Source organism: Diplodia corticola, assembly GCF_001883845.1.
Source record: "Diplodia corticola strain CBS 112549 chromosome Unknown scaffold52, whole genome shotgun sequence".
Lineage (NCBI taxonomy): Eukaryota > Fungi > Ascomycota > Dothideomycetes > Botryosphaeriales > Botryosphaeriaceae > Diplodia > Diplodia corticola.
The window spans coordinates 177,709-190,346 of record NW_017971531.1 but is presented as its reverse complement, the minus strand read 5'-3'; the positions used below and the strand labels follow the sequence as shown (position 1 = coordinate 190,346).

Below are 12,638 nucleotides of genomic sequence, written 5' to 3'. Positions count from 1 at the left end.
CCAGCGTCCGCCCCGACCGCCCTGGCGTCATCGCGTCGCCCGCCTCGTCGACGATTCCCTCCTCAACGTCGCCTCTCCCAGCCGTGCCCGTCCGCCGTCTGCACCATGGCCGCAGACACAGTCCGGGCCGCTGCCGTCAAGCGCGGCCAGCGGCTCGCCGACAGGCACCTGCTGCAGCGCCTCGACAGCCCGTCTCGCGGTGCTTCCGCCCTGCTCCACGTACGCTGCTGCCATCGCCCCCAACCCGGCGCTCCTCGCTTCTGACCAGCACGCTGTCGACAGTTCACCGGCTGCTGCAGCTTCACTTACTCCTTCTACTAGTATGCGCCCCGTCGCCTGTCCGTCCGCTCTGCACCTCTCCCCCGGCCTTCCCGGAAGCCCGCGGCAAGACACGCCCAGAGCACCGCCACTTCTGACAAGTCCTCCCAGCCTGTTCTACGAGCCCAACCCCATCAACGCTTCGTGGGGCTGGCACCTTCAATTCCTGACCTGCTGCGGCCTGTCCCTCGCCTTTCTGACCTACGTCTTTGCCCTCCTCGCCGACCTGACCCTCTCTCGTGCCCTCTACCGCGCAAAGAACCTGCTCGCCCTGACCGCCGCACCGCTCGAGTGCTGCATTTCCGTCCTCTACTGGGTCATCAAAGCCATTGACCCGCGCCTGCTCATGCACCCGGACCTCCCCGCCCTCGACCTGCTGCCCGACATCTCCTTCCACCTTGCCCCGGCCGCCCTGCTCGCCCTCGACCTGCTCTTCTTCTCGCCGCCCTGGACCCTCACCGCCGCCCCTGCTCTCGCCGTCAGCTCGCTCGTCGCCGTGGGCTACTGGTTCTGGGTCGAGGCCTGCTTTGCCCACAACGGCTTCTACCCCTATCCGCTCTTCGGCCAGCTCGACACCCCTGCTCGCGTCGTCCTCTTCACCGCCGCCGCCGCCGTCATGACCGTCAGCACCCTCGCCCTCAAGGCCGTCTATCATGCCGTGAACGGCTCGAGCAGAACGGGTGCCACCTCGGGCGATGCGAAGAAGGGCTTGTAAGTCTTGGCGATTTGTTTCTAGCCTTTCCTCGCTCCCCTTCTACCAGCCCCACAATTGCCGCTTCTTTCAATCTCTGTACACCTACCCGTCGAGGAAAGGATGCCGTTTTGGACACATGTTGGATCTGCTGATGTGCATTGGCTCGGCCACTCTCCCTTCAACCTAGATAAGTTAGCCTAGAGATGAAAAAGCAGTAGACAACACCATAATTGCTAGACCCTTTCAACCCTCCCCTTCCCAAGCCACAGCGTGAGAGTTTGCTTCGTCAACTTGGGAAACGCAGCATACGTGGCCCTATCGCGTGACTGAGATTGTCCCTGCTCCTCCGTCCAACACCCAAGGCTTGACATTCCCATCCCTTACAGCACCTTCGGAGTCCATCACAACATCACCTCTCGAGAGCAAGCATCAATTCAGCAAGCTACGAGCTGCAATCGGCGAAGCCAAACATTCGTGCGTTCATCTCCCTTCTTGGCTATTTCCCTTATCGTCTGCTCTTTCGGAAATCGCTGAAAGGGCAGTAGCTACACGATCCGCTGAATCATGTGGTGCGAGAGAAATGAAAAAAAAAAGCTATTCCGTTTTGTACGCCGCCACTCCTTGAAAATGAACCATACGAAGATGCTTTAAAAAGCAATGCAAGTCCCGCCTGTTAACCTGAAAGCTCCCTTCAACACCATAAATCGCCGCATACCAGAAATTCATTCGTCCGAGCCTGAAAGCTGTTTGCACCAAAACCATCGCATTCGAGGCGAGTGTGCAGGAAAAGTAAACCAAAAAGGACATCAGCCGTTAGCCATGATTCGTTAAGGTATCTGAGAAGTTTCGTAAAGCCAAAGGTAAGACCATCGCACCGCCTGCATGTCGCGCCGAAGGCCGGGATCGGTATCCGTCTTGATCCGCTGCCTTTGCGTGCCATGGAGAGGGATATTGAAATACGCAGAGCCGGTCGTGGAGAGCCGAAAAGGGGCATGAAAGCCATGGCCATATCCACATGAACAGAGAGCTTGCTTGGAGAAAAGAAAACGGAAAGACCAGCCATGGTAGAGAAATTCCCAGCATGTCTCAAATGCCCTCCAGCGGAGAACGGGCGCGTCAGCGAAGAGATGCGAAGTGCTGGAGCTCGAAAACTTCAGATGGAGCATGGTGACACTACTGGAGGAGTGTCTGTACAGCATCTTGCACGCCCAGCGTGCGGACGAGCTGCTCAATCCTTGGGTGTCGTGGGAACAGAGAAGGCGTGTCCGTCTTCCGCCTTAGGCTGGGCCTTGGGACCTGCATCCTCCAAGCCGGCCATACCCGAGGCAAGAAAGGCGCTATTGTTGACCCAATAATTCGTATTCGGGAAGCCGGGGCCAAGAAGTCCATTCAGCTCTGTCTGTGGTTGAAAGGCCTGGAAAGGCTGACCCATGAGCGCGACCCCACTCTCAAAAAAGGTCGGCGTCTGCTGCTGGAAGGCTAGAGGCGTAGAGATGTTGTCGTAGGCAGGGTAGATGGCGTTGACGCCATGGTTGTATGGGTTGAAGTCCAAGCCCTGGTAGCATTCCTGCTGCAGCAGAGTCTGCCCGAGGTGGTGCTGAGACTGACCAGTCTGTTGGTGAACCCGGTCCATCTGTGGTTGCAGCTGTTCTGGCTGCTGCTGGATCTCGTCGAGCCGCTGCTGTGAGGGTCGAGACGGCGACGGTAGTTCCTCTTGCTGGGACGGATGATTGAACTCGGAGGTCAGCATGGCCATGTTGGTCGAGCGGCCAAAAGGCTCGTCATCATCTTGCTTAAACACATCGAAAGCGGGCCTGCGCCGTTTGCGAAAAGCCCCGGTGAACTGCTCCTCCAAGTCTGGATCTTGTCCCATGGCGCGCTGTAGGTCGAGCTCGTCCTCCAAGATCAGGTCGTTGTCGTTGCGCTTCCTTGGGGACCTGCGGCGAGTGCGTGTGCTGGCGCGGGACTGCTGACGAGAGGATTCACGGATGTTGGGCACCAGCTCCAACAGAGGTGGGCGAACCTGGTAATCAATGGAAGGAGAGCCGTCGAACTTCACCGGAGAGCTGTCCGTCACCGAGCCGGATATGGGCCTTTCCTTGCGTAACGTGCCACAAGGCGTCCATATATGCTCCGTCGCCTCAACCTCGCGGCTGTTGTACTCAAGCTGTTCGACAACAGACACATCCTTCTTCTGGTTTCTCTTACGTTTCATCTCCGGAGTGGCAGAGTCGAAGATGTCCATTCCTGGCCAGTAGATGCCCTTCAGCCTCGAAGCTTCGCTGACAATGGTGGTGTCGACAACCTCGTCATCGTCCTTGTCGGCGTGGAAGCTAGGGGCCGTTGATGGGGCTGTCACGGGTGGCGTGACGGCGCGCGAGCAGGGTTCCGACTTCTCGGTGAAGATGTCGGAGCCTTCCATTAGACCGGGATTGCTGGACGAGACGGTGGAATGGCTGAACGGGCTGGGCCAGGCGTGCTGCTTCGGCGCAAATGCCGGCGGAGGGTAAAGCCGATCGGGGAACTTGGGTGACTGCGACGGGCTGGGCTCGTCCTTGACGAGCTGGTCGGCAAGACGAGGGTCGAGGGCATAGGCGTTCGCAGCCTTGCGGCGGAGGGAGTCGTTGGCAGGGTTTGGGGTCTGGCGCGCGCGAGCGTCTTTACTCGATCAGCACGGGCGACAATAGTAGCATATAGGATTGAGGACTTACTGGAGGCTCTCGTCCGGGTCCGCCGCTTGTCCTTAAGATTCATTCTGTCCGACATGAGATGCTCAATGCCCCACTCAGTGTACCAGGTGTTGTAGGAGTCGATCTCCTCGCGGGCATCGGCCTCGCTGGCGGCCCTGATCTGCAGCTTGTAATAGTGAGCCAGATGGCCCTTGCTCGCAATGTGCGTGAGCAGGTGAGAAACGTCGGAAAACTTGGGCTGCCTGGGGCAAATGCTGCAGAGTAGAGGGATGTTTGAGGTGTAGGACGCCATGGTGGCAGCACTGGGTGGCGGAAGCAACGGAGCAATTGGGCTGGGCGTAAGGACAGAACAATCAAGGCGCAAGGGCACCGACGTGTGCAGAAAGGAACGGCTGAAGCTGGTGGGGAGGGGAAGAAAGAGGAGACGGGCGGAGGAAGATGTGAAGGAGGACCAGCCGTCGTCCGGCGAGGAGTGCGGCTGCTGCAGGTGGAGGTTGTTCTTTCCTCGACGGCACTCGAGCGGGCGAGCTTTATCAGCGCCGCGTCGCCGTCGCGTCCGCCGGCGAGCCCTAGCCGCCAGGCTTGATACGGAGCACCGAAGCTAGCCAGACATCATCTTCATTGCTACGGAAGGAGCGCCTGCGCGCATACGGCCTGCCTGCATGTCGCTCCAGCCAGCCGGCCTCGCCCTCGCCGACAACGACAGGGCGAGTGCTACGAACCGCCACAGCCATTGCTCTGCGCTTGCCTTGTATCCCGCGTCTCACGGGCGGGAGACGCGGGTTATTAGATTGCAAGCGGCGAGTCTCGTCCTCCTCTACCTCCGGAGCACGCCGTCGGTCACGCTCTTGGGCATGCAGCTGTAGAGAGAGAGAGACGTGTCAGCGCCATAAACTCTCATGCGCGGCGGTTGCAACCTACTATACAGGGTCGATTTCCTGCAGGCCGGGGAACCCGACGAGGCTCAGCCCCGCGAGGCCGAAGTGGGTGTGGAAAACGTCGACCATATCGCCGGGTCGGTCCGCGATGCCGCCCAGCTCGGGGTCCTGCGCCATCAGCACGCGGAAGGCCGCGTCGCAATGGGTCTCTTACCTGGCATTTGAGGATGAAGGAAGCAAGTTTGCTGCCGTCAATCCAGTGCAGTCTATCAATCATGGCCATGGCACTCAGGACCCACCAGCTGTAGCACACATCCTCAAGCTTCTCCGGTCTACCGTTCAGGCCGCCGTTTGGCCGTTGTCTCTCGCTCAGCCATCCCCCGAGCCTGTCCCGGTCCACCAGGTCAAGACGCCCGGCTATTGCCAGGGCACCGACGCAGGTAAACACCTGGCCCGAGTGCGACTCGGCCCCCGGCGACGTGCCAAACCCGCCGTCCAGGTTCGCGCATGCTTGTATGTGCTCGACCGCCTTGTCGACATTGACGAGGTGCATCAGGTGGAGGAGCGACAGGGCGTTGAAGGCGCCGTAGAGGAAGCGCGTGTCACACTCGCCCCATCGGTCCCCGGCAAAGGTGCCGGTATCGCGCTGGAGTCCGGCAATGACTGTATGAACGTCAGCGTAGATTCTTGCATGGGAGCTTGGGAGGGTGCGTACAGCGACCGATCTTCTCCTTGCCGCCAGGGACGCGCTGCTCAAGCTCTTCAAAGCCATCCAGCGTGGCGATGATTTGCACAGCACTGACGGTGTACAGCATGTGCGCGTCGTGCCCGGGCGCTGCGCCGAAGCCCCCATCATCGTGCAGACAGGAGATCACAAAGTCGAGGACATCGCTGCGCGGCAGTGCGTCCGGGTGCCCGAGCAGGTGCAACGCGGTGAGGCCCCAGTACATTCCGTTAAGCCGGAGGTGTTCTGTTAGCCAGTACTCAAGCTCATCTTTGCGCTAGGAGGAGAGCGTTAGTCACAGCTGTCAGCTGCACAGATCTGCCCGTAGACACGCACTGTGTCGAGGCTTTGGATGTATTTGACGTGCTTGTCAACGTAGAGCTGGAGCTCGTCCGGAAGCTGTCCGCCCTCCGCGCCGCCTCTCCCAGGCCCAGAAACCAGCGACATGATGCTTCTCCTCAGACGCGCGCAGTGGCCTGGTGTTGCTGTCTTGAGTAGAGATTGCGTGATGGGTTTGTGGGCGTCGCGGAAGGAGACGTAGTGCGGACAAGTTTTGGGGGTGAGGTGGGGCCCGCAGCTTGTACGGCGCGCCGAGCGCACCAACATGACAAACACCAGGTCGGCCATCTCGACAACACGTCCGTACGTGCTCAGAAGCTCACGTCACGGCACGACCAAAACGCCAAATTCCACGTCTTGAGTGCGTTCAAGCTGTCTATGGACGCTATTATTCAGGTCAGGCAAGCCAGAGGTTTGCACTTGACTTCCATACAAGGCCACTTCAGAGTCAATGAAGAGAACAAGTTGAAGATATGTCCGTCTCGTCAGGGGCGGCTCCTCAAAGCCCAGGCCCGATGGCGCTGTGGACATTGAATTATCCACCAGAATAGCATCTCCATCCGAAAAAAGAAAAAAGAACCGCTGAAGCCGGGTAGAAAAGCGGGGCCTCGTCTCGCTGCCCTCTCATTTACTGCGAGAGTCGCCCGATGATATGCCAGGAGCAGAGCAAAGAAAGAGAAGCCGCTGAGACTGATGGGGCGACGGGGAATCGCAACGAAAACGAGAATGGAATCAACCTCCACCGAGGAGCCCGAACGCTGGCTCTAGAAAGAAGCGCAGAAAAATCAAACCCGCAAACAATCCCAGAAGCTTTTTATACTACATCGCTCGAAGTTTATAGAACGCCAAGTGCTCCCAAGGCCTGATCCTGTTCCTTACTTGACCTCAAAATGTCCGTGGGGAAACCGCCCATTTCATCCTCTGGAACTCCGTGCTACCGACAAAGCATGAGTGGTCGTCAATTGTTGCTCTCGATCAAAGAAATTCGTCGCTGGATTGCGTGTACATTGGCGTAAAGGGGGCGTCAGAATGCCCCTCACTCCGAGAAAATGCGGGCGAAGTGCTTCTCCCAGATCCAGCCAATGGTGCCGGACGAATCATCTTGGTTCCTGGCAAGCCACAGCTCGCCTCGCATGCCAAGGACGTCGAAGACCTGCGCAGCCATCAGTTTCTCGTCACCTCTCAAACTAAGATAGATCATCTCACCTCTCCAGGAACATAGACCAGATATGGGAATCCAGCCTCACGACGATCATGGGCGATGTTGAACTCGAACAGACTGGCAGCCAAAAACAAGACCTTCTCCTCGCTGCCATCCTGCTCAAGGCCGTCATCTCTGGTATCCGTAGGGGAATCTGACATGGGCATGGCAGACGAGAAGATGGAAGAAGACCGGGTGTTCTGAGACTGCGACGAGACAGCAGACTGGCCAGATGTGCGGCCCTGGTCGGGAGCATCCAGACTGATTCGTGTCTGAGACGATTGCGGATCCGGGGTGCGTCCCGTAGAAGTGGCTGGCCGCTGGGGGAAGTAGCCGGCAACCGGCACCTGGGCGGAAACCGAATGGGGCGTGGAGGGGCCACGGCTTGACATGGTAGACCCTGCCCGAACTCTTCCTGGGCCCGTTGGAGAAGGCATGGTGGGTGACATTTGTGGAGGGTCCATGATGAGGGGCGTGTTCCCCACTTCCACGTGAGAGTAGTTGCCGCTTTGGCGTTGCGAACCAGGGATGGGCGACGTGATGATGATGGAATGGTCGCTGTTGATGGATTGGGTGCGCTTGGAGCTTGCAAACGTCGACGGGCGCTTCATCGACAGGTCATCACCCATGAAGGTGGTGGCCGGAGAGAATGCCGCAGCCTCCTTGACACCACGGATGACACTCTCGATGCGCTCTAGTTCCTCCTTGCACCGGAAGTAGTCCACCTCAAAGGCGTTTTCGATGGCCGGCAGTTCAAGAAGTTTGATATCGACTTGCTCTCCTTGGAACAGAGGTTTCTCGAACTGCAGGCTCAAGACCTGGTACCACCTTCTTTGAGAATCGATAAGGTTCTTCTGACAAGCCTCGATCAGCAACTTAGTCTTGGAGTAGAGCTTAGGCAAGTCATCTTTCAACGCTCCGTTGATGGCGACGAACTCGTCGCCAACTTCCTTCAATTTGTTGTCGACCTTTCCGCCGCTGTCTTTGAGGAGCTTGTATCTAGCATAGTCGGGCAGGCGCTTCTTCCGCTTTTGCATGAGCTTCTGGGGCTTTCCGTGCAGATCCCAAAGGACCGATATTGGCTTGATGACGGTCTTGCGGACTTCCTCCTTCTGCACATTCTGTTAGTTCCATAGGGAAATGAGCGATTGCCATTTACTTACGTGACTCTCGAGCGCGTAAGAGGTGATCTCCTTGATCATCACCATGTATTGGCGCCACTTGCTCTCGATCTCAGGGTGCTCGGGCAGGCCAACGTTAAGCCACTTTTCCAGCTCTTCTGCCAGGATGCAGTTTTGTTTGACCATTCGGTCAACGTCCTCGAGGTACTTTTCGACGTCCCTCATGACTATCTGCAGCTGGAAGAAATGTCCCCCAAACTTCTGAGAAATGGCGTCGTACTCGGGATCGTCGACCGTCTCAGAAAGGCCAACCTGTTGCTTCACCTTCTCGGCGCGCCGCCCAAAAGCCTTCTGCACGGCGGCCCCGATACCGGCGTCGGATTTTTCACGCTTGCGCGTGACGATTTTCTCTACGATCTCCTTCCTTCCCTTGGTCTCGTTGATCCTGGTGCTGAGCGCCTTCAAACCCTCGTGGGAAAACTTCAGGTTCGTGTAGTCGGGATGATCTTCTGGTGTCATCTTTATTATGCCCTCAAGCAGTAGACTGTACTTGAGAAACCGTTGGGTTGGTTTGATGATCAAGGAGTCCAGGTCCCACGCCGTGGTGATGTCGCCCGCATAGTTGTGGCATTCACTCAGCCATATCTGAACCTGTTTGTTCTTTTGGATCTCCTGGAGACGGTTGTTCGCCGCAGTGTGGTTTTGCACGTACGCGCAGTACACCCTCTCCATCTCATTCAAATGATCCAGGAAGGCGGCACCGATGGCTGTCTTTCTGTCTGTGCGGTCGTCCGGTGGTCCAGTACTTTCGGCCGGATCGCCATTTGTCGAGATGCTGTTGCGCTTGTGCCATCTACCACCCTGGTTCAATTTGAATATAGGCTCCGCCGCAGGCCTGAGGGCATCAAGGAAGTTGAGGGAGAAGGCAACAATCTCGGCAGTGTTGCCAAAGAGGACTTTACGGTCGTCGTCACTGACTTCGTGGATAGCATACGACGTGCCCTTGTATATGTCCTCCACAACCTTCATGTCTTGGAAGTAGTGAAGTTCGGTTTCCAGCAGTTCCTTGATCTGATATCTCCGTTGAGCGAGTCTTCTCGAGTCCTCGGGGTCTTGCTGGGCTGGCTTCTCATTTGTCGTCCCCGGCGACATGAGGCTAGCAGCACTTGATGCGGTTTGCTGTCCAGCTCCATCGGGATCCTCTGCGGCGTGATTTGATTTGGTAGCGCCAGCTTCAGTATCCTCCGGAGCTGCGTAGTCCTGAGAAGGCTTTCTGAGCACACTTGGCGCAGGCGGTGTAGTTGGTGCTCCAGCAACGGCATCAGCTTGGGGTGCGGCTGCATTATGCTTTGAAACGGGAGAATCCGCATTTGATGAATGGTTTTGGATACTAAGGCCCAGCCCTTCTGTAGTGCTTTGGACTTGCGCCAAGCTGGGCTGGAACGGGCTGGTGAGCCTCGAAACGGGGTTAAGAGGTGTAGTCGGACCTCCACTCGGCGAAGCGCTCTGGGCTGCTTGTCCGGGCGAGTATCTCCAATCCTTGGGGGGAGGAGCCGGCCGATCCTCCGCTCCCACGTCTTTGATGCTTGCAGGACGTGATGGCTTCCCATAAAACTCCGACGATCCGTATATGATGGCAGTACCACCCAAGTCGCCCTCCGGTGCCAAACGCCGTTCGTAGTCATCGAGGAAGTCATCTTGGACATACGTCTGCGACGGTTGTTTCGGGGTGTTTTCTGGCGAAATTGAAGCGACACTGGCATTATCCTTGACCAGACTTGTAAGAAACTGCTCGGTCTTTTCTCTCGATGTCCACTCGTCGTATTCCAGGAAAGGAGAAACAGCTTTGATTTGCTGCTGGAAACCGTGGGCGATCTCGGGCGTGACCGTTTTTGAGCTCCGGTAGAAGTCAAGGATTTTGAGAATCATGCTATTTGACTCGATCTGATCACGAGTGAAGCGGCCATTCGAGGGTAGGCGGTGAATCTGGGGCGTCCAGTCTGCAGCACGTGGATCGTGATGTTGTCGTGGCATGGCCATGCTGACCGAATCATCTGGCGCAATGGAGGAGTGCGAATCGTATAGGTAAGAGTCGCGCCGGTCGCTCCCGTCATCGACGAACTGGATGCCCTCAACCGACGCCTCGTATGAGGTAGTGCTCCAGCGGGCGCTCTGATCACGAGATCCCTGGCTTTGGCCGGACCACAACTGCTGCGATTGTTCTAGCGAGGGGGTCGCCCGCAGCATGATGTTTATGGAGCCCGAGTCATCCTTCTCACTTTCCGCAGTGTCAGTGTGAGAGGCACTGGAGCAAACGCTTTCACGCATTTGCAGCACCTGGTCGAGTATGTTCCTGTCGATCGGGTTTGCATTTGCTAAGGAGGAACGATGATTGGGGAAGTCGTCATCCCCGCTCTCATGGAAGGCGGAATCGCGCTGAGAGTCTGGCTTGGGTGTAATGTCGCGCTGAGCTTTAGGGGAGAAAGCAGGTGCAAGCGCCCCCAGCACCGGAGACTCCTCGGTCTCAGACGCTGCCGCTCCCGCCTTGGAACTTCGTTCTGCTTGGAGCAGACTGTCTGTAGACACCCTTTGACTATGCACCGAATCCCCATCCGGTGTAACGGTGTCGTCGACACCAATCTGTACATCGTGCTTATCGCGCGAATCGGAGGAAGGGCTCACTGCGCGGGACGTAGATTTCGGCTTCGATGTAGGGGCTTTCCGATGGGCTGAAATCCCTTGGGCCCGCATCGACTTCTCAATTAGCGCCTTCCTGTCAGCGATGGTAGGTCCTGCAAGCCCAAGATCGCCCCGAGGCTTGGGCTTCTGGAGAGGCCCTCTTGCAGATGTTTTGTCTGCCGCCCTCCTGTTTGCGGACGGCGGCGGGTTTCTCAGGCGCTCGGCCATCTTGGCCCTGGAGGCAGCGGTTGAAGCCGCTGATACAGGCTGTCGCGGGCGAGAGCTACGAAGGACAGGCGACAAGGTTGGCGGCGGAACGTTGACTTGCACCGATACCTTTGGGCTCTCGCGTGATCGCTTGCCAGGGGTTGTGGCGTATCTGCGGGTCGAGCTTGGTGTGACGGGACGTGCGCGTGGCGTGGAGTCCTTGCTGGAGGTGTTTTTGTTTGCGCTCTTGTCGACGGACGGAGCCTTGGCGTTGTATCTACGATCGCTCAGCGCAGAGCTTGCTCGTGATGACTGGATCGAGGAAGCGGATTCAGATGTGACGGAAGGACGTCGCGGTGACGGAAGGGGGATCTTTGAATGCGCTCCGCGAGCGGAAGCTTGGATCTGAGAAAAGTACGCGTCAATGCCGTTCGGGTCAAATTCAGCCTCGTGCGGTGGTGAGCATGGCAGGCCAGTGAGGTCGCTTCGTGATCTCCTATGTCCTAGAGCTGATGCGGAGCGACCGCGTCCCGGAGTTGTGAGCATCGGGACGTTTGGCGTCGTACGGCTTCTCCCATGGGAGAACAAGCCAGTAGGTCGTTGCGCAGTGCCATCTAGCGAACCGCTGCGAGGATGTGCAGTCTCCGAAATGCCGTAACCGAGTGACTCTGGGCCGAGCGCATCGTTCGGAACTTCACCGAACAGCAGCGGCCGACCCGGACCACCTTGACTCGAACTTAAAGAGCTTACTGATGATTTGGCATGGCGGCGACCATGCTCGGGCGCCTGCGACGGATTGCCGCCACGCCTCAGGACATTGCGGGAGCCTGCCGCGCCGTTGAGCCCATTGCTACCCTTCGATTGTTCGATATGAGAGTGTTCAGACTCAGCCTCGCGCACGGGCTCGATGCCTGTGGTGCCGGCAACAGGCGAGCTGGCATGACGGGGAGCGGATCTGGTCGAAGGGGCGGGCTTTCGGAGCTTCGCGGCGCTGGCGTTGTCGTCGGTGCCGGGGGTCTGGTTGAACCTGCTGACAATGTTCTTGACGGGCGGGCGGTAGGAATTGGTCGCAGTCGGCCTCGAACCATTGGACACGGGCAGCGACGAGGCCGGGCTTGATACCGACCGCAGGTTCTGACGGGCGGACTTCAAGGCTGGCGAGGGCGACTTAGCGCTGGGCACGCGATGAGGAGGGTCTGGACGGCTGGAGACCGTCGCCATCGCGCCGTTGACGACCGCGTTTGTTTGCGGGGGGGAGGAAGGAGGAACGAAAGGACCCTGACGATAGAAGTAGTCTGGCTCTTCGCCATCGGGCGCGTCGAACGGGCCCTCGGCCGGTAGGGATCCGTTCGCGTAGTAGGCAGCGTGGCGGTGCTGCTCATACAGGCCCGAGGGAGTGCTGCTGCTCCACGAGTCCATGTCTTCTGGCTGCATCGTTCATAGTCTCCGGGGCCGAGCCACGCCAGACGCCGGGGGGCTCCAGGGTGGTGGCTAGGGAGGGACGGCTGGGCGCGCAGCAATGACCGGAGCGAGGTGGGTGAGTCGTCGGGGCGCGGCAGGCGATCGCCAATGACGAGGGCGAAACAACGTGGTGAAGTGAAGCGAGCGGCGGACCTTTTGGGAGTCGTGTCGTCGCGCGAGCAAATGACACTGGAGCTTGGGTGCCGCCGCACGTCGGGGCCTGGCGCGCAGCGAATCAGCAGCGCGGGCAGGAGGATGAGTTGTTTCACGACCAGGCCGGGCGGCGCGCAGGGGCAACAGGCGTCGGCGGGCGGGATTTCGGGGCG

General features: G+C 58.5%; 4 protein-coding genes across 4 annotated transcripts; 1 reads left to right on the top strand and 3 right to left on the bottom strand.

Annotated features, from left to right (window-relative positions):
• Positions 1-105: 105 nt before the first annotated feature.
• Positions 106-1,033, top strand: BKCO1_5200064 (uncharacterized protein; the record flags this gene model as incomplete). Its single annotated transcript, XM_020277081.1, has 3 exons — positions 106-219; positions 283-320; positions 430-1,033. 3 exons carry the CDS (start codon positions 106-108, stop codon positions 1,031-1,033), a joined length of 756 nt encoding a protein of 251 aa, XP_020127350.1.
• Positions 1,034-2,240: 1,207 nt separating this feature from the next.
• BKCO1_5200063 (type-2 protein geranylgeranyltransferase subunit beta protein) lies at positions 2,241-3,994 on the bottom strand (the record flags this gene model as incomplete). The annotated part of the gene is made up of 2 exons (XM_020277080.1): positions 2,241-3,670; positions 3,724-3,994. The coding sequence occupies 2 exons, from the start codon at positions 3,992-3,994 to the stop codon at positions 2,241-2,243; spliced, it is 1,701 nt and encodes a 566-aa protein (XP_020127346.1).
• A 525-nt stretch (positions 3,995-4,519) lies between these two features.
• Positions 4,520-5,931, bottom strand: BKCO1_5200062 (geranylgeranyl transferase type-2 subunit beta; the record flags this gene model as incomplete). The annotated part of the gene is made up of 5 exons (XM_020277079.1): positions 4,520-4,562; positions 4,624-4,748; positions 4,795-5,243; positions 5,296-5,581; positions 5,641-5,931. 5 exons carry the CDS (start codon positions 5,929-5,931, stop codon positions 4,520-4,522), a joined length of 1,194 nt encoding a protein of 397 aa, XP_020127345.1.
• Positions 5,932-6,679: 748 nt separating this feature from the next.
• Positions 6,680-12,285, bottom strand: BKCO1_5200061 (rho guanyl nucleotide exchange factor; the record flags this gene model as incomplete). Its single annotated transcript, XM_020277078.1, has 3 exons — positions 6,680-6,796; positions 6,850-7,956; positions 8,008-12,285. The coding sequence occupies 3 exons, from the start codon at positions 12,283-12,285 to the stop codon at positions 6,680-6,682; spliced, it is 5,502 nt and encodes a 1,833-aa protein (XP_020127348.1).
• Between the last annotated feature and the right edge of the window lie 353 nt (positions 12,286-12,638).